General features: G+C 35.6%; 2 protein-coding genes and 1 long non-coding RNA gene across 4 annotated transcripts; 2 read left to right on the top strand and 1 right to left on the bottom strand.

Moving 5' to 3' along the window:
* Positions 1 to 1891: 1891 nt before the first annotated feature.
* Positions 1892 to 4606, top strand: LOC122297175. The gene is made up of 2 exons (XR_006238676.1): positions 1892 to 4151; positions 4266 to 4606. It is a non-coding gene; the product is annotated as an uncharacterized LOC122297175 (long non-coding RNA).
* A 27-nt stretch (positions 4607 to 4633) lies between these two features.
* LOC122297174 (endo-1,4-beta-xylanase 1) lies at positions 4634 to 10045 on the bottom strand. 2 transcript variants are annotated; one of them, XM_043107127.1, is made up of 9 exons: positions 9821 to 10045; positions 9479 to 9691; positions 9300 to 9353; positions 8337 to 8731; positions 8104 to 8257; positions 7472 to 7824; positions 7011 to 7188; positions 6370 to 6909; positions 4634 to 6135 (listed from the first exon to the last, which is right to left on the bottom strand). In XM_043107127.1, exons 2-9 carry the CDS (start codon positions 9560 to 9562, stop codon positions 5020 to 5022), a joined length of 2874 nt encoding a protein of 957 aa, XP_042963061.1. In that variant the 5' UTR covers positions 9563 to 9691; positions 9821 to 10045; the 3' UTR covers positions 4634 to 5019. The 2 variants fall into 2 exon arrangements, with proteins under 2 accessions (XP_042963061.1, XP_042963060.1); XM_043107126.1 differs by having other exon boundaries at positions 9479 to 10045.
* Positions 10046 to 14550: 4505 nt separating this feature from the next.
* Positions 14551 to 16479, top strand: LOC122295575 (transcription factor MYB87-like). Its single transcript, XM_043104653.1, has 3 exons — positions 14551 to 14880; positions 15406 to 15535; positions 15645 to 16479. Exons 1-3 carry the CDS (start codon positions 14745 to 14747, stop codon positions 16294 to 16296), a joined length of 918 nt encoding a protein of 305 aa, XP_042960587.1. The 5' UTR covers positions 14551 to 14744; the 3' UTR covers positions 16297 to 16479.
* Positions 16480 to 17980: the final 1501 nt, after the last annotated feature.

The raw sequence follows: 17980 nt of genomic DNA, 5'->3' as shown, positions 1-17980 counted from the left end.
TAAATCGGTATGGATAATACACTTAATTAAATGTTTATATAGCATAATTTAATTTAGAAGAGATATTTGAAATTCTAGAATAAAATAAAATTTGTAGTTCCTTCCATCTCACTACATAGATGGTAAATTCAAATTTTAGAATTAAAAAAAAAGTAAAATAAAAAACTAATTATATTTCTTAAAATCTCATCTATTAACCTTAACAATTTAAAATACACATTGTCTATTATTAATCAAATATAGCATTTCCTAAATAAAATACTAAAATATACTCTTCACAACCTCTCTATCACTTGAAATTAACAATATCCAATGAGGGTGATGAATAGGTATTTTGCAATACATGTACACACACACTAACACCCTCTCCCCACGGTTAAGAAATATGTTATTTTTTTTTAGTAAATCACAAGAGCCGAACATGGGACATGCACTCATTGAGGTGTATGCTTTTTTTCAAAGAACACACAAAATGGAGATATTTATAGAGAGATTTGGGAGAGGATGCAGAAGAGTTTGGATTAGACTCAATTAATATATATATAGTGACACTAATTTGCTGAACACTCAATCTTGATCATCTAAGATAAGAGTTTGAATCTAAAAATCTGATCTAACAGTTCATTCAATGTAGAATTGGCAGTAATTGAGATTGCATATGAGATTTCAATCAGTGATGATTTTAAATTGAAATAAATTTCTAATGGTTGATCTTTAAATATTAAAAAGAGTTTAGCTCGTTCAATAAATATTAAATGTGATTTCATCTAATTATTGAGCCTAATTAAAACTCTTAATCAATCACAATAATTTTTTACTTATGAGCTTATCTAATATGACTCATTAAATATAATTTAAGTTCAATAAAAATTATCAATATTTCAAACTTAAAATCATTAGGCCAAGTCGTTACATTATCTTAACTAAAATAATTCTATTTATAACATCTTGTAACAAAATCTCTTTTCACAAGACAAGCAAACCACTTGCCTTCTACTAGAACAATTAAAAAATCTTAAATTGGGCGATACCTCTATATTTTCCTCTCCCAAATAATGTACTTTTTTATATCTCGAACATTCAGAAGTTTGGGACGCTTGAGAACTACTTTGAAGAGAATACTCTCTTTAATCTCACAAATAAAAGTTTAAAATATTATTTTTTAATATTATTATTATTTTGAAATTTAAAAAAGTTAAATGAAATTTAAAAAAGTTAAATTATTTATTATATTTTATGTGAAAATTTTAAAAAATTATAATAATGAGATAAAAATTTTAAATTTAATATAAGAATTTTGAATTACCAAACCTATCATAACTTCAATTTTTCTTATTTTCTTCAGACTTTATCATTAACTTAACATTTAACTCGAGGCTCGATTAATGTTTACATCTAAAAAACATGTTTTGACGGATGATTTGCCAACACAATATGAAAATCTAAAGACGTAGAAAGTAGAGAAAAACTGTTTACATTATTGTTGTGTTGGTGGGTTATACATATCATAGGGTATGCATGGGAAACTAGGACAGGTTGTAAACGTTTTCTCTAGACATTTTAATGCAGCCGTCCAACTAATTTTGTCCCATGTGGATAGTTTGAAATGAATGATCAGATAATCATTGACTATCCCAGCTAGACAACTTTGGAGGCAGCTTGGAACATATGTGAAGGCATAATTGCTTGAAAGATGAGTTTCAAGTTGGCTAATTTTGTGACAAAAGGAATCCATATTCCCATATTTAGAAAGATAAATGGAAGAAATTCAAGGAAGAAACAGCACCTTTTAGGGCAGGAAATGAAAACATAAAAAGCATAATAACATTCGGAAACTGCCTCAAAACTATCCATCGAATAATTGCAGAATCTTTTTCTCCTTGTGCTAGCTGAACGTTGTAATTGCGAAATAATGGAGGACGAGGCCCATTATTTTCTGAGGTCTAAATCATCAAAATGTGACTTAAAATCTGCCTAGAAAGTGAGAGGTGGTGGGGGACACCTCAAGTGGAATAGACAAGAGACTAGACATACGAGCAAGACAGAATGTCACTTGCCAAGTTACTAGTCGAAGGCTTAAAAGCATTAAAAAAGAAGAAAAGTAGAAGTCATATACGCACAGGAATGCAGCCACTGAATATGATGACTCAACACTGAACTGAGACTTTTTCCAAGCGAAAAATATAAGCGAAGTGGTTGCTAGTATTAATCTTAAAACTGTTGGTGGTTGCTGTTGGAAGAAATACGAGTGCTGTGTCTTTCACAATATCACACTGACACCAGGTCTCTCTCTAACCCCGCGGTTTTGGCTTATTGCGGGGTCAGAAACCAGACCGCAGGAGGCATGGGTCCATAAAGGAGCTGTCGTTTGGAAGAGGGCGCGCGAAAACAGCGCGGGAGCTGTTTCCCGATGCGGTGCAGTGCAGTAGACATCAAATTAGCAATGACCCTGCCTGCCCACTGCCCTACTCCCCACTTTCACTACCCATCGCGCTCTCTCTCTCTCTCTCTAAAATTTTCTGATGTTTCCGGGTCCCACATCGACCCCACCATCATATCAAACGTTAACTCCGATCTGATGTTCACGGCCATCGAATGCTCATCTGTTTGTATGTGGGGGGAAGTAGATGGGGACGGAGCTGAGTTGGGTAAATGAGCTCCAGAGGTCCGGCAATTGGCTACTGTGCACCCATGTGGGGAGTGGGTCCAGGGTGTGGAGAGAATTACAGGTTTTTAGAGACAGGAATGGGACTGTTTTTGGTCCTATCATCATGCAATGTAATTGAGAGAGAGAGAGAGAGAGAGAACTGAGATAAGCAGAGAGAAGTAGATGGTGGGTGTCTATCATAATGATGTGATTGCTGTGGGGGAAGCATTGGATATTAAATTAGACTTGCAAATCATTTGTGGGGAAGCTTTTTTTTTTTTTTTTTCTCTCTTAAATATGACAGTGAAATTATTAACAAAATTCAAACATATATAATATTATGATCGTATGAGTGTGAAAAAGTCCTTGCTGCCGTTGATTCTTGATGTTGATCTTACCATATATGTATCCTTGACGTAATCCATCCTAATGACCTATCTAGGCTTCTTTTCTTTTTATTTTTCATTTTTTTTTCTTTTTTCTCCTATTTTTTAAGCAACCCATGATTTCGTTTGATTTTTATGATAAAATCATAAACAAATGAAGACAGGTTTGTAGAGAAGCAAATCCTTTGTAGGTGAAGAATCTCCATCCAGCAGCTTGCTTTTTCTGATCTGATATTACATGCTCCTTTATTCTTCCAGTACCCACCCAAATAGTATGGCTTCATGTCCAATCCACCATTTTCTTTTTTTCTTCTTCTATTCTGTGGTCTTGACATTACAAATTACAGCCCCCAGGCCACTCGTTCTCCCCTAAAAAATCATGCTTCCGTGCCTTCTGGGACAGCATTTCGGTTACGAATCTTAAGTTGATTGAAAGCACTATAATTTATATTCAAATACCGCGAGTGTGGATCTTTCTTTTTCCGGCTCTAGGAAGGATTCATAAGATTTAATTATGTTGTGATGATGCATTTCCAGATGCAATATAGGCGTGGGAATTGGAAATCGATGACTTCTAATCCAACCTTGAAAGGCCGAGGCTTTAATTGATTGCATTGGGCTGTACGTGGTATCAAAATCACTGATGTCTCTCCAATAAGGCCCTAATGCCAATGCAACTTTCGGCCTATTGGGCTCTTTAGTATTCGGTTGAGAGGTGAGGAGTCAGAAAGAGTCCTTTCTTTCTTATAATGTCTCTCCAGCACGGTCCTTTTGCTTTGTAAATGCAACTTTCGGCCTATTGGGCTCTGTAGTCTTCGGTTGAGAGGTTAGGAGTCAGATAAAGTCATTTCTTATAACTGTACTCCTTAAAATAGGTCAAATATATTAAAATTTACTTAAAGAAAATCATGGCATGGCTACTGGGAATATATGTGACTGGACAGTTTTATCCAAACCAAATGACGCAAGCTAATATTGCGCTCCTGAATTTGGTTTTGAAGCCTTATTGAGCAGTCCGCATTATCTACTACTCCTCACATGACTCAGCAGCATTCCACCACCTCAGCTGCCCCTTCAGGATGCTCTACCACCTCAGCTGGTTCAAGAAGCTTCACCATGTCAGATGCTAAACTAGAATCTTCTGGAATTACTTAGACTAGGATGGTGCCTATCCTCTGGGTACGGTTGTAACATTATGGCAGACACCTTGTAACAAACCGTGTAATGTGCAGGGAATTGTAATGCACACCAACTGCTTGAGAATATTCTCAAGTTTGTTTGGATCTCTTGTATAGTGAAAGTAGGCAGATGCCGGAGCGTGCAGATTGAAGTGACATGGCATCTGCCTTTCGAGATTGATACATTGTTTGGGACACTGATCAGGTTGGGGGCTCCTGCGGTATGGTACTAAGGTATTTTTGTAATTTTTTCTTAAATACGTTTGTACATCGAGGATTAGTACAAATACATATTATGTAACCTTACTTTACAGATAGTGAATTTTCGCACCACTCGATCTTATAGATGTAGGCATATTGTCGAATAACATTAAATCTCTCTTGATTTCTCTTGATTTTTCTATTTTGATTATTCCGTACAATTCATCACTAATTGCTGCACATTTCATAACATGTATATATATACATCCTGTACAAAGCTATTCATCAATAAGAAATACATATATTTTCCTCACTCTGGACTCTTACAAAGCTCAGCACCAGGTACATAGCGTATATAAAGGGGTAATCACATCAATCCCGTATAATTTTCATGCTTTTTGTTTCCTGGTTCTTTTATTAGCCAGGAGGAAAGGGCATTTTACATGTGTACATCAATAGTATTATCGTACAATATCTATTCATTGGAAGGTAAAATTTATGAGGTAATGCCACAAAAGAGCCATTGGTACAATATCACAACCATATGATGAATCACGTACCTTATTGTGGAACATTATGTACCTTATTTTTAGTTGAAGCAGCAAGCTTATAAATCAATGGATATCACCAGCGGCAAGTCACCCTTATCAACAACAAATGTCTTTGAAACTTTCTTGGATGCAGTAACAATATCAACATGGTATGTTCCATGAAAGCCTCTAAACTTGAACTCTCCTTGGTCATCGACATGGCCACGAGCATGAGACAGCCACTCCCGTTTAAGAGCGAGATATCTTATACCAGCTTCGTTAATGTCACCCTCTGCATTCACTAGATGCGCATTGTTCCGGCTCATAAACAACTCCCAAAATCCCCATAGCATTATACCCTCTACTGCAGGATGGGCAAAAGCTTCCCGAAGCATCACTTCCAAATCATCCGCTCTAACATGTTCATTGATGGAAGACACATCAAGCTCTGTGAACCAGATTGGAAGACCAAGAATACCCAATTTATCCAAAGCTGAACAGACAATTGGCCCCACTGGATTGTCTATATGTCCTTGTATTCCTATACCTCCAACTGGTGCGCCTTGCTCTTGCAAATCAATAACATGTTGAATGTACCTATCTGGACATGATCTGGTGTCACATCCATCCTCAACGTGATAATCGTTCACAAATAGGAGGGCAGACGGATCTAGTTGGTGTGCAGTCTTGAACATGTTTGCTCGGATTTCCTTACCGAGTCTGTCTTGATAGAAGGAACCATGCAGCATCTCATTGTTAACATCATAGTGCCTGAACTTCCCTTGGTAGCGTGAGAGAAGACCTGTTAGACGATTTTGGACAGCTTTCATCAAGTCATTATTGTTCAGTGAGCGGATCCATGACTGGACCACACCCTCCACTTCCCAAAAGATGCAATGACCTCTAGTCTCTATGTTTTGCTTCTTACACAAGTCTAACATCTCATCAGCATCCTTGTAGTTGAAATTTCCTTGCTGTGGTTCTGTCCAGTACCACTTCAACTCATTGCCAAACACAGCCCAGTTGAAATTTTTTGCAAAGAACTCGACAAAATCTTCATTATCAATGTTTGTTCTGCTTATACATGTCCCAAAAGGAAAAATGTTTTGAGTTTGTATGACTTTGACAAAGGTACCAAAAAATTCATCTGAACCCCCTCCTGAGAACTTCAGGATGACATCACGCTTACGAACCTGCATTCCAAAAAATGTGTAGTCCAGATCAAAATTGGGATAAGACATCCCCAGTGTTGCAAGGGAATTATTCAAATCACCAAATGGAGAAGAAAAATGAAGTCATTAATAGGTGTGAGAGTACATATGTATGAATGCGTATATGTTTGTCTGTGGGTGTATATATCGAATCTATGTTCTGGTACCAGATGCAGAAATAGAAAATAGATGGAAGAAGTCAAATCTAGAAATTACCATATCGATTTGCTTCCGTAAATATCTAAACCTTGCTTGTCGGTCAACAGGGAAAATCTGAAGCCCAGCAACCATTAAGTCGACACCTGGAGCAGGACCTTGAATGTAAACCATAACCTTGGATGGTTGCTTCTCAATTCTAAAGGAACCACCAATTTCATACCATCTATCACCATTGGCATCAACTTGTCCCCCATTGACCCACTGATTGTCCACACCAAGTGCGACATTGACATTTTGTTGACCAGAAGCTACAGAACCAATCCGAACCCAAGCAGACACTTGGTATGTCAAAAAGAGTTTCAGTTTATCTGTGATCATTTGAGCAGGACCCATCCAATTCTGAGTCCGTTTGGTCACAAGGATATAGCGACCACTCAATGGTTCATGAACTCCAAGGGAATCTCTTGCCATTGGTGGGAGTACATGTGGTGAACCAGTACCAACACTCAAAGTGCAGTTACCAAGGGGAAACCACCCATTGGTGCTGCTATCGATTAGATTGCTGTTCTCAATTATATTAACTCCAAAGGCAGGATCCTACAAAATAGAAGTGATATTTGAATCCTTAAAACACTATGGACTTAACTTCTAGATGCATGTATAAATCAATATCAAAGCATAGATCTTATTCAACTAACCTCAATAACAGGTGGAGGTGAAGGGGGTATTTTCTCTGCGTGCTTTACAATTAAACTGTTGAGGAGGATATCAGTACCTGCAGGGGGACCTTCAATATATATGACAACTCTTGATGGAGAACCATTTAAAAGGAACTTCCCCTGCAACTGTACCCAATCCTTGTCTGTTGCCTGAGCACTATAGAAAAACAGCTTCCATTAGAGAAGTTTGTCAAAATGAGAGAATCTCTCCACGTTAAGTTAAGGTGGGAATTCAGGATATGAAGAAGATTATTTCTTTTTTGAAGAAACAGAAAACAAGAATTGAGAAAATGTAACAGCACGTGTCTATATTTATATCTCACAAATTTGACTCTCCTAAAGATTTTTTTTTTGATGAATAAACTCTCCTAAAGATATATTACACACACGTGCACAGAGGAAACTAACACAGGAATGAGAATTGGAGAAAAGGAACTAACTTCGCAATGCCAACATACTGATCACGAAGATTTGGTGATTGGACCCACAAAGTCACTCGCACATCAGAACTAGTGACATTGTTACCAAATATCCGAGCAACAGCAGTCACATCATAAGCAAGCTTTCGCTGCACTCTTCCAGTGATCTCTTGCTGAACTCCATTCCAGGTCTGTGTGCGCTCTGTTGCAGATATAAAATACTTTCCAGACTGTGGAACAACTTTTCCATCTGCAATAGAATCGTGTAAAACAATCTTGCAGCCTCTTCCAGACCAATTATTCATGCCATCCTCAAATCTGGGGTTCAGGATGATATTCTCATCTCCAGCTGTGAAACATCCATGACTCGCACTCTAAGAAATTCAAGGAAGAAGAGAATTCATAGAATCAGTTAGTTAAAACATTTTGAAATGGATTTTTGATTTTGGGGGTTGGGGAGTAGGGTGTGGGAATGCTTAGGCAGATTTGAAAAAAATACTACTAAATAGGAATGACTTGCAAGCTTCTTTTATCAATGACACTTAATAACTACTCTTTATATCATCAATAACTTCTTGCATCCCAGCTTTTTACCAAAGTCTTTGATAGAAAGTAATCCAGGAGGAAAAAAAAATGCTCAAGTCGTAGGTTACCTCACTTGGGCTGGAACACACGATCACTACTGGCTTGATAAGAAGGTCAATTTCAGGAGGAGGCCCTTCAAAATAGAATACAACCCGGTCTGGCATGGTTGACAATGAGAAAGTGCCTTCGAACTTTTCCCACTTCTCGTTAGACACGGAAGTTCTGTAGATTGTAAGATGGTAAAGACATTGATTCTTCTTCCCCAAGGGAAAGGCAATATTGTGAATAACAAATCCATTACCTTCCAATGAACAAGTAGCTAGTCCCTTTGCCTCTGTATTCTAGTTTCAAAGTTGCAAGAACATCAGCAGATCCCTGAAGAGGCCCTGATACTCCAACGTCGGCAGAAACTGTGTAAGTGGAACCTGAGGAAACCCTGGCAGTGATATCTTGTTCTAAGCCCTGCCAGCATTCCTTGCGGTTTGTAACAACTGCATAATTACCACCTGACTTTTCTGATATTCCTGGTGGGTAATCTGACTTGACTGAAACAACAAAGCCATCACAACAGTTGGTATGCCACAAATGCAGCTCTTCAGAGAAGTCATGGTTTAGTATGATATTCCTAGCAAGACTGCGATTTGAGTCATTTGTGTTTCCTTCCACAATTTGGGAGCTCTTGGACTCATGAAGCGGCTTCATTGAATAAGAATAAGTAAGCTCATACAGCAAAATCATCAATAGAAATATACCAAGAAATCTCCCCAACCCAAAATATTATATATGCTCAAAATATCATTTGCTATAAGCTCCATGACAAGGAGTAATATCAAGTAGAGTTGCTTTCTAAGTTGGGAGCGTGATTCCAATCAAGAGGTTTTCTGCAAATGCTAGAACTCTTATAACTTTCACCATTATTTCATTTTCTGCAAACGTGATTCCCATATTATTTTTCCTGTCCTTTTCTTAAAAAAAAAAAGAAAAAGAAAAAGAAAAAGAAAGAATCTCTCACATCAACCGAATTTCCCACCTCGGATAGACTCGTACACTCCATGGGACAAATATAACAATGCACCATACCATTTAAACCCTAAATTGGGTAAGTTTTAGACTGCCCTACATTATTAAGTACAAACGAATACTACACACCATTTAAAAAAAAAAAAAAAAAAGGAACTCATTGATGACAATACGCCTCTGTAAGAAACCCAACTACAATAGAAATACAATTTCAGAAATTCTGAACAAATTAACAACTCCATACCTCCACCTGGTCACCGGCATTGTTCGTGGGGTTCTCCATAGTTTTTCTGGTTCTCTAGCCCACCACAAACATTAAGCAAAACTAGATTCTATTAGAGAACTATCAAAAGCATTATGTTACGAACATAAACAGTTCCTTTTATTTCTGAAATTAGAAGAACAACAGCACAAAAAGACTACCTGGGTATGCTTGTTCTTGTTATCGTGCTTGCTGTGAATCCCGGAGAACAGGCTTGTGAAGCAGCAGGCAGAGACCCTTCTCATTATATACGCGTCCCCGCGTTCTAAATCTGCGATTTGAAGTCTACGACAAGTGCGGGCCCATTCAACCAAACCAATAGGAGAAACCCTCCACTGTAAAAGCCGTTGGCTTTCTCCCAGTTTTCCTTTTGTCTGGATTCAACCGATCAAACAATAATAATTATTGATTAACAACCAATCCAAACCCAAGAAAAAATCTTTGTTTTCTATTGTTTGTAATCGATAATGAAATCGATAATTAATAAGTAAGCCTTCTCGTACTTTTGCTTTGTCTTGCAGTTTGGTATGCTTGAATTGGAATTGAAGCTTTTCCTATTTATTTTTCAGGGTAACCACAAGCTTTTGTTTAATGATATATATATAGATGTTTATTTTGATCTTTCTTTGATTACAAGCCAAATCTCTGTCAGAGTCTTGCAGATTGGGTGAAAATGAGTTTTCAGTATGAATTATAGCTCCTAGGTTTGCTCACTATGGGCCATTCTGATCGGGATTTTGAATCCAGTTTTCAATGACTTAAATATTTATTTCTGCTTTGATCTTGGGTTACAATGTAAGTTGCGCACTGAAATAAGCATTTCGGCTAAGGCAATCCAATTTGGAGCATCATCAGAAGCAATTCGCATAATCTATTGAGACCAAACCTGTCAGGTGAAAAATTCAAATAGAGTATTGAAATCCCTTTTAATTTATACGAAGAAATATCTAAATGTATAAAATGTTCGCATAGATTCTTACTGTTCGAAAATCCTATGCAGACAACTGTCCCTAATACTCATAAGTTAGCATGAAGCAAGAAGCAGCAACACGAGTAACTAATAATTAAAAAATATTTAATTTTTTTAATTATTAATTTATTTTATTTTATCATATTTTACTAATCTACCTATTATACGTTAATTAGTAATTATATTCTAATTAAATTAGTAATCGTGAGTAACATAAAGTAATAAAATAAACATTTGCTCCTTAAACAATAACAACCAAATTTGACTTTATATTTATCAATACTGTAGTTGAAAGCCAAATAATTTGAGTTTAGCTAATCCATTGCAAGCCTCTTTTCATCTCTAATAGTTAAAACTTATTTTATTTTTACATGTACATAATCCGTTAACAATGCTCTAATTCTGTCAGTCGGTGGTCGCGCCTCACAGAGTTACAGTCGAGCAGATAAAACTTGTTTATTTTATTCTTCATTTTGATGTTGAAAAATGGAGAAAATAAAATGTGAAAGATGATATGTGTTTTGATGTTGGAAAATGGAAAAAAAAAAATGTGAAGGACAAGATGTGAAGTATGGTGTTGTGCCGTATGCGAAGGAAATGAAATCTGTAAATCAGTAAATGGCAGTCTAACAAATTGCCGTAAGCCATAACTTAGAGATTGAAATGCTTTAAAAAATAGAAAGAGGTTAGAAATACTACCGGTTATAATTAGATTTTTTTTTAATTTTATTTATAATAAAAATATGTATTTTATTTTATATGAGATGTGTTTTATTTATTTTATTTTTATATCAGATAAAATTTTATGGCTTGGCCACTGAATGCTTGATTGGCAACCTTTAGCATTCACTTTATGCGCATTATTTCAGAACATATACAAATTCCAAATAAGAAGCCATCTACTGCTGGAATCCGATCAAGCAAACTTAAAAAAAGCAGAACAATGACTGGAATGTCGTTACTTTTCTGTTGCTCATCAACACCAATTCTTCCGGGAGAAGTTGTTCTTTGCTTCCTTCCCCAACTTGACAAGGACATCCATTCAAAAGTCCCATATCAAATATTCTAGGCAATACTTCGGTACCCATTTTTTCTTCTTACTGGATTATGCACCAATTGTTTCTTGCAGCTGCAACTTTGAGAGGTTGTCTACCCATTGTCCCACACGGCCCATACTTGGGTCAGGTGGGCGCTCTGTTCCCATGCATTGCATGAATTGAATTACATCTGAAATACAGAAATAGAAGGTTTGCTTCTCCTCATTCTATGGCTATTATCTTACACAAGTCCAACATCTCCTCCTCATTCTTTATAGTTCATCTTGGGCCCTTGGCCCATGATTAAGAATGTTGAGCCGATTTCTACTTGCCCAAAGCCTAGGCTCAACCCAATGTTCTTCAGTTTCCAAAACCTTAGGTAAGAGAGAAATGTGGGCTGCATTTTCTTGCACGGGCTTCCCTAGCCATGGGGCAAAATCACGAGCAGTCAAAATATTCCATAAATCAATTGGTGAGGCACATCAGTTTATAGTTCTGTTTTTATATGATTCATTTATAGATAAAGTAGTATTTTAAAAAATTATTAGTATTTTGACTTTTTTAAAGTTGTAATAAGCCCTTGATTAAAATTAGATTTTGAGATTGCGTTTAGATGTTGAATTGCGTTGAATTAAATTGAATTTTTTAAGAATAATAATGAGTTGAGTTTATAGAGTGAGTTATATTGGACTATCTAAAATGAGTTTAAATGTGTTTGGATGTTAATATGAGTTTAAAAATATTTATGAAAAGTTGAAAAAAGTTGTAGATTTTATATATAAAAAGATGTTAAATTAAAAAATATTATAAGTTTCATATTAAAATTAAACTAAATTGAATTGATTTCAATTAAATTTAACGACCAAACGAGAATTCATTAAACTGATATTGAAGGATTGTGATGAGTTTCCTCATGAATCGTTAGTCTTGATTTGCCAACTGCCATCTAATTAAGTTGGAGGTGTCTGTGTAACAGTGCAAGAATTTTTAACATCAGCTAGCACACGTTGGAAATAAGGTGGTAATAACTAATACTTAATACATCGCTATTACCGACACGGTCGATCATAAAGATCAACTTGGTCCTTTTTAAAAAAATATATATATTTCAGTTGTTCTCATTGTCTCATGATGCCTCAGCTCAGAGTGCACATTCATTTCAGTTAATACAACAGTTGATGAATTGATTGTCTAGTTCTTGTTTTTTACTTTTAATTTTAATGATTTATTTTATTTTATTTTTGAAGTCAGGAGATTAGAGACAAAGATAGGATATGTATAGAGTCCCGTCCGCCCCTAAGAGCAATGATGATAGTATCGAGTAGTACTTTTGAGGGATAACAATGAATCTAATATTTAGCCAGAAAACAAAAGGCAAAACGACAACAGTGAAGTCAAAAAGAACCCCACCAGGCACCAAGATCCTTCCCATATACATGAACCCCCCCTTATTAGCAGCTAGCTTCAATGGCTGTTCAACCATTTTCCGTGACTCAAAAGCTTCTTTTCATGTAATGGGACCAAGCGTAACAACAATAAAAAATGAATATTTATAATAAAAATAGACTTATTTTTATAAGAAATATTGATCTCAAATAAGTAATTGTTTTATAATGCAGTGTATTCTTAATTAGACTCACCTACTCTTAAAGACGTGCCAAGTCAATAGAGTTAAGGGACAGAGACTGTCCTTATCCTTGCACGCAAGGAGTTGTCAGCCAGTAAGGATGTCAGATAATCTTTTCCTTTAACCCCTAACTAGTGTATTGTCCAGCTGCTTATTCTTTTGGACTCTTAGGTCCATTGGTCTGGTCCATCCCTTGCCCTCGGGCTTTGGATATGTCTGGGCCTCATGGGCTGAACCCTTTCGGTTCGGTCTAGTTCAAGGATAACTCTCCTCATAAAGAATATCTATATTTTAACTTCATCATAAAGTAAAACTTTATTCATACTAATTTCAAAATGTCATCTTTCACCTCCAAATTACTCAATATCATATGCGGCTAATATTATTCCCTAGCTATGGCTCAATGTCATATTGACTCATAGAATTTGTCTATTTTAGGAAAGATCTAGTAATTTTTTGTAGAATCTTAAGTATAATGAGAGGATATGTGGTTCTACTGTAAATTCAATTTCTGAATTCTAGATCTTTATAATTTTGATATCATGTTAAATTATCATTTGTTTAAAAAATTTAATTGATAAAAAAATATAAATTCGAGTATGAATGATAAAATAATTATCAGGAAAACTATATAATTTACCACTTTTTTCCTTGAATGAACGTTTGTTTTCTTCAAGAACAGTATGAATACTCTTCGCTCATTCTACACTGTTTAGTCGAACAATATCATTTTAATTTTGAGGTCATTATACTCGCAGGTAGCTGCGATTAGTATAAAGACACGACAGAAGCAAAGAGAGAACCAAAATGGGTTGAATCTTAGGATTATTCTGATCAATTATCTCATATCTGTCCTTTTCGTCCGACAGTAATATTAAATGCGTCGAGGGTTAGTCATGTTTAGGATTGAAACTGAACTCTCTTACCGGAAGTGCTTGGCAGGCAACCTTCACGAGGTCCAGGCCTGCTTAAACTCACCATATTATTGTGTTAAAAATATATCTGACCTTCAAATACTTAGGTCTGATTTGTTTTTTTTTTGTACATATGATACACTCGCTTTAAAAAATAACGAGATTTATTATTAAAAATTTATTTTATTTTTATGTAGATTTTATATATATATATATATATTTTAAAGTAATTACATAACACTTAAGTATTTACGATTAAAATTATTATTTTTCATTCATAAATCATCTCATCTTATCTAATCAATATTACAACTTTTTCAAAATTTTAAATAAAATATAAAAAATAATTTAATTTTTTAAATTTTAAAATAAAACTAAAAATAATAAATTATATTTTCATAATATTTTATTTAATTTTTATATTATCTAATTTGTGTAACGAAAGGCCGGGAGATATCTTTTCGCGGAGCCACCATGATTTTCAGAAATTATTCGATGTTTTAAGGTCAAACAAACAAGAAAACTCCAAACAACAGTTGTTAAAATGGACACGTGATGATATATATTATAATTATATAAATATATATATATCTATATATTTATGTCATGATAATTGACTGGGGTCCCGTAATCTTAAGAAACAAGAAATATGCCCAAGAGGGTAATGTATATTGAAACAAAAGACAAATAAACAAAAGCACAAGGAGCAAAGTCATACAAAGTCAAGCTACTTTTAAGGCTCCACCAACTTCAATAAGAAACTCTTCGAAAGGAGAAGCTCTTTATAATATTGCTTGATCAAAGTGTTTGCGTGTATGAGTTTTCCTTTGATCTTCTGACTCTCTCTGTCTCTTAGTCTTTAGGTTTTGGCCGGTAGCCATGGGAAGAGCTCCATGTTGTGACAAAGATAGCGTGAAGAGAGGCCCTTGGTCTTTAGAAGAAGATGTAACTCTCAAGAGCTATATTGAGAATCATGGCACTGGTGGGAATTGGATGGCTTTGCCCAGAAAAGCTGGTTTCTCTCTCTCTCTCTCTCTCTCTCTCTCTCTCTCTCTCTCTCTCTCTTAATTTCTGATTAAATTATATTTCATGGTACTTATTAGTTTCTAATTCTCAACTCATGAACGGAGGAAAATCATGGAAATAAAAAGTTTTCTTTATTTGTGGGCCAATTTTTTTTTACTGACTTTCCACAAAAATGAGAATTCACCTTTATGCTGATCTTCAACTCAAAAGTTGTTTTTGAAATGGGACATGAGCTTAATAATTACTAGGTTGAACCTCATCATGAAGGTTAATTTATATTCGCTCGATCTGTAGTACGTAGCATGCAGCTTCTCAATTTTCGATATCATTTCCTCAATTTCCTTAATTTTCATAATTATTTCCCTTCTTTAATTTCATAATTCATATATACCCTTTGGTTGATTCTCAATTAGGAAGATAAATCAACATTTTCTAGCCATAGTTTGGTCACTTTCGACGCACCCATGTATGTATATTTCCATTTCATGTATGTATACATGATCACCATTAACAGGCCTAAGGAGATGTGGCAAAAGCTGCCGTTTAAGATGGCTTAATTATCTCAGACCCGACATCAAACATGGAGGTTTTACTGAAGAGGAAGACAACATTATTTTTACCCTCTACAGCCAAATGGGAAGCAGGTAACTAATAATTAGTTGAGATCTAATCCTTCTTTTCAGATATAGATTCTCATTTTTACTTGGAATATTTAATGATTCATTTAGATCCCACTTGTATTATGTTGGTTAGATGGTCTGTGATTGCCGCTCAACTACCTGGAAGAACAGACAACGAGGTGAAGAACTATTGGAACACCAAATTGAAGAAGAAGAAGCAGCTGTTGACAGGAAATTCGAGCGCCACAGCAAAGAGTGACAAAATGATCTATTCTCACGATCACAGTTTCGTCTCAAAAGCTGAACCCCATAGTTTTGTTATTTCGGCTTCGTCCCAACCTCAAAAAGTCACTGATATTAGTTTTGGATTATCATCAGCCAGTTTTCACGGCAGCCAGAGCAATTCAGATCCAGTTCAATTATACTGCCCGGGCCTCATGGATGTTTCGGAATTTGGTGCAACTTCAAAGAACAGTACTAGTACTCTCATTGTTTCGTTGTCTCAAGACAAAGAACGTTCAAGCAACATCTCACATTCGTCTTCTTTTGGTCTCGATAAGTTTGTCTCATTGGCCGGAAATGGTTATGTCGATGATTCCGGGCTTTTGATGGGTTGGGGCTTTGGATCATCTCGGCCTTATGGTCTGGACAACAGCCTAACTTTTCCAGAGAAATTAGATGGTGAATTTGGTCCAACCTACTATCCAAATATGGGTGATTTTACATTCACTGATATCAATTCTCGAGGAGTAGTACTTGATCCAAATGTCATAAACCAATATTAAAAAGTAGCCAAGAAAGCTGGAGAAATCTCACTGTTTCGATCTCGAATCATGCTCTGGGTAATGGTACAATTGTACGTATATAGCAGTGAAACTGAAAGATGATCGAGTTTTAAGAACATTGAATACTGTAAATGTAATTTGTAACTTCTGTAAATGAGTAAAATATGAACAAGTTTAACTGTTTGTTTTGTGTGAGTGCGCGTGTTCGGGGTGGTGCATTGGTTCAAAGGATGACAGTACTGTCATGATGGGGTCTTTGTGAGGTTTGGTTTATTTAGTTTGTCCGAGTCATGAAGATGCACATGATAAACGTCAGTATACGTATATTCCAACAGCATGTCTGCCTGTTTCTTGCCTGTCCAGTGACCACGAATGTTGCATGGTGTTCTGGCTAATGCAAAAAAGATTCTCTCTCTCTCTCTCTCTCTCTGATCTGATCTCTGCAGGGCTTCAACCCAAATACATGCACAGTCATAATTAATGTCAATTATGTCCGGCAACTTCGATATATATGGAGAATACTTTTCGCACATAGATGTTATAAGATAATACTTATAAAAAAAAAGTTATAGATGTAAGATGAGATCGAAGACAGATTTTGAAGATGATCATGCACGTTACTTTCATTGATGTTATATACGTGATCACTCCTACCTCTCTCTCTCTCTGTCTGTCATGAGCACTAAAGAAATGTACATGCTTTTCTCTCTGTGTGCGCATGTGATGCTGCTAGCAGCTAGCTACTTCTTACCGGAAAATTGTTGAGCCACATAGAGTGACTCAGGCTGAGGCTTCCCTCTTCTGTGTGAACTTTCCCTAATACATGAAAACGCCACCATATATAATAACTTCAATGCCATCATAATAAACTATTTAAGTGTTTTTGATTTGTTCTCAAGGAAATCAGCTAACTAATCATGTCTCTAGTACTAGCTATAAATCACGGATTTAGATCCTGATCCTTGAGCAGTATGTACCCGAATTGTATTTTGTTTAAATGTTTGGAAAAATTGTAATGATTAGATGAGATAAGATAAGATGGGTTGTGATCATGATTTCTAAAAACAAACGAGCGAGGCCTAAATATTGTAGAATTGAAATGTTGTGTTTCTATATATTTCTCTATGAGTTCATTATACAATTCTAACAAATATTTGGAGAGTGATCTCTCAACCCATAAATCATAATACATGGTTTATTTTTTTAGAGAATCTCTAAGGGCCAGTACGTTGGTAATAAGGTTTTTTAATTGAAGGAAGCTTTAAAAGGAATCATAGGACTCGGCCATGAGTTGGGCATACATTCTGTTTTCTTTTGGCATGTTTTGACATTGAACTTTGGACTTTGCATCATAATGTCCTGATCTTTCCAATTCTTTGTGGCATTTGGCTGAATATTCCTTACAGACAGCCAAATCAATACAAAATAGAAAATCCATTTCCCCTCCCTTTTTTTCACAGCCGTAGTACTTCCTTTTCTTCGTTTAGAGTATCACAAGCTTAAAAGGATAACTCATTGCAAGAAAACTGTTTAATTGTGGCCAATTATTTTTTATAAAAATGACTATTTTTTTAATTAAAATGAGTCTGTTTTAGTTGTAAATAGTCATTCTCAACGTATATAATTTGTCTCAAATGTTCATTTTTCTTATGGTGACTTTAGACGGGTTAAATTATTTTATTTA

The sequence above is a fragment of the Carya illinoinensis genome, chromosome 15 (assembly GCF_018687715.1).
Source record: "Carya illinoinensis cultivar Pawnee chromosome 15, C.illinoinensisPawnee_v1, whole genome shotgun sequence".
NCBI classification, from domain to species: Eukaryota; Viridiplantae; Streptophyta; class Magnoliopsida; order Fagales; family Juglandaceae; genus Carya; species Carya illinoinensis.
This window is presented reverse-complemented; position numbering and strand designations above follow the sequence as displayed.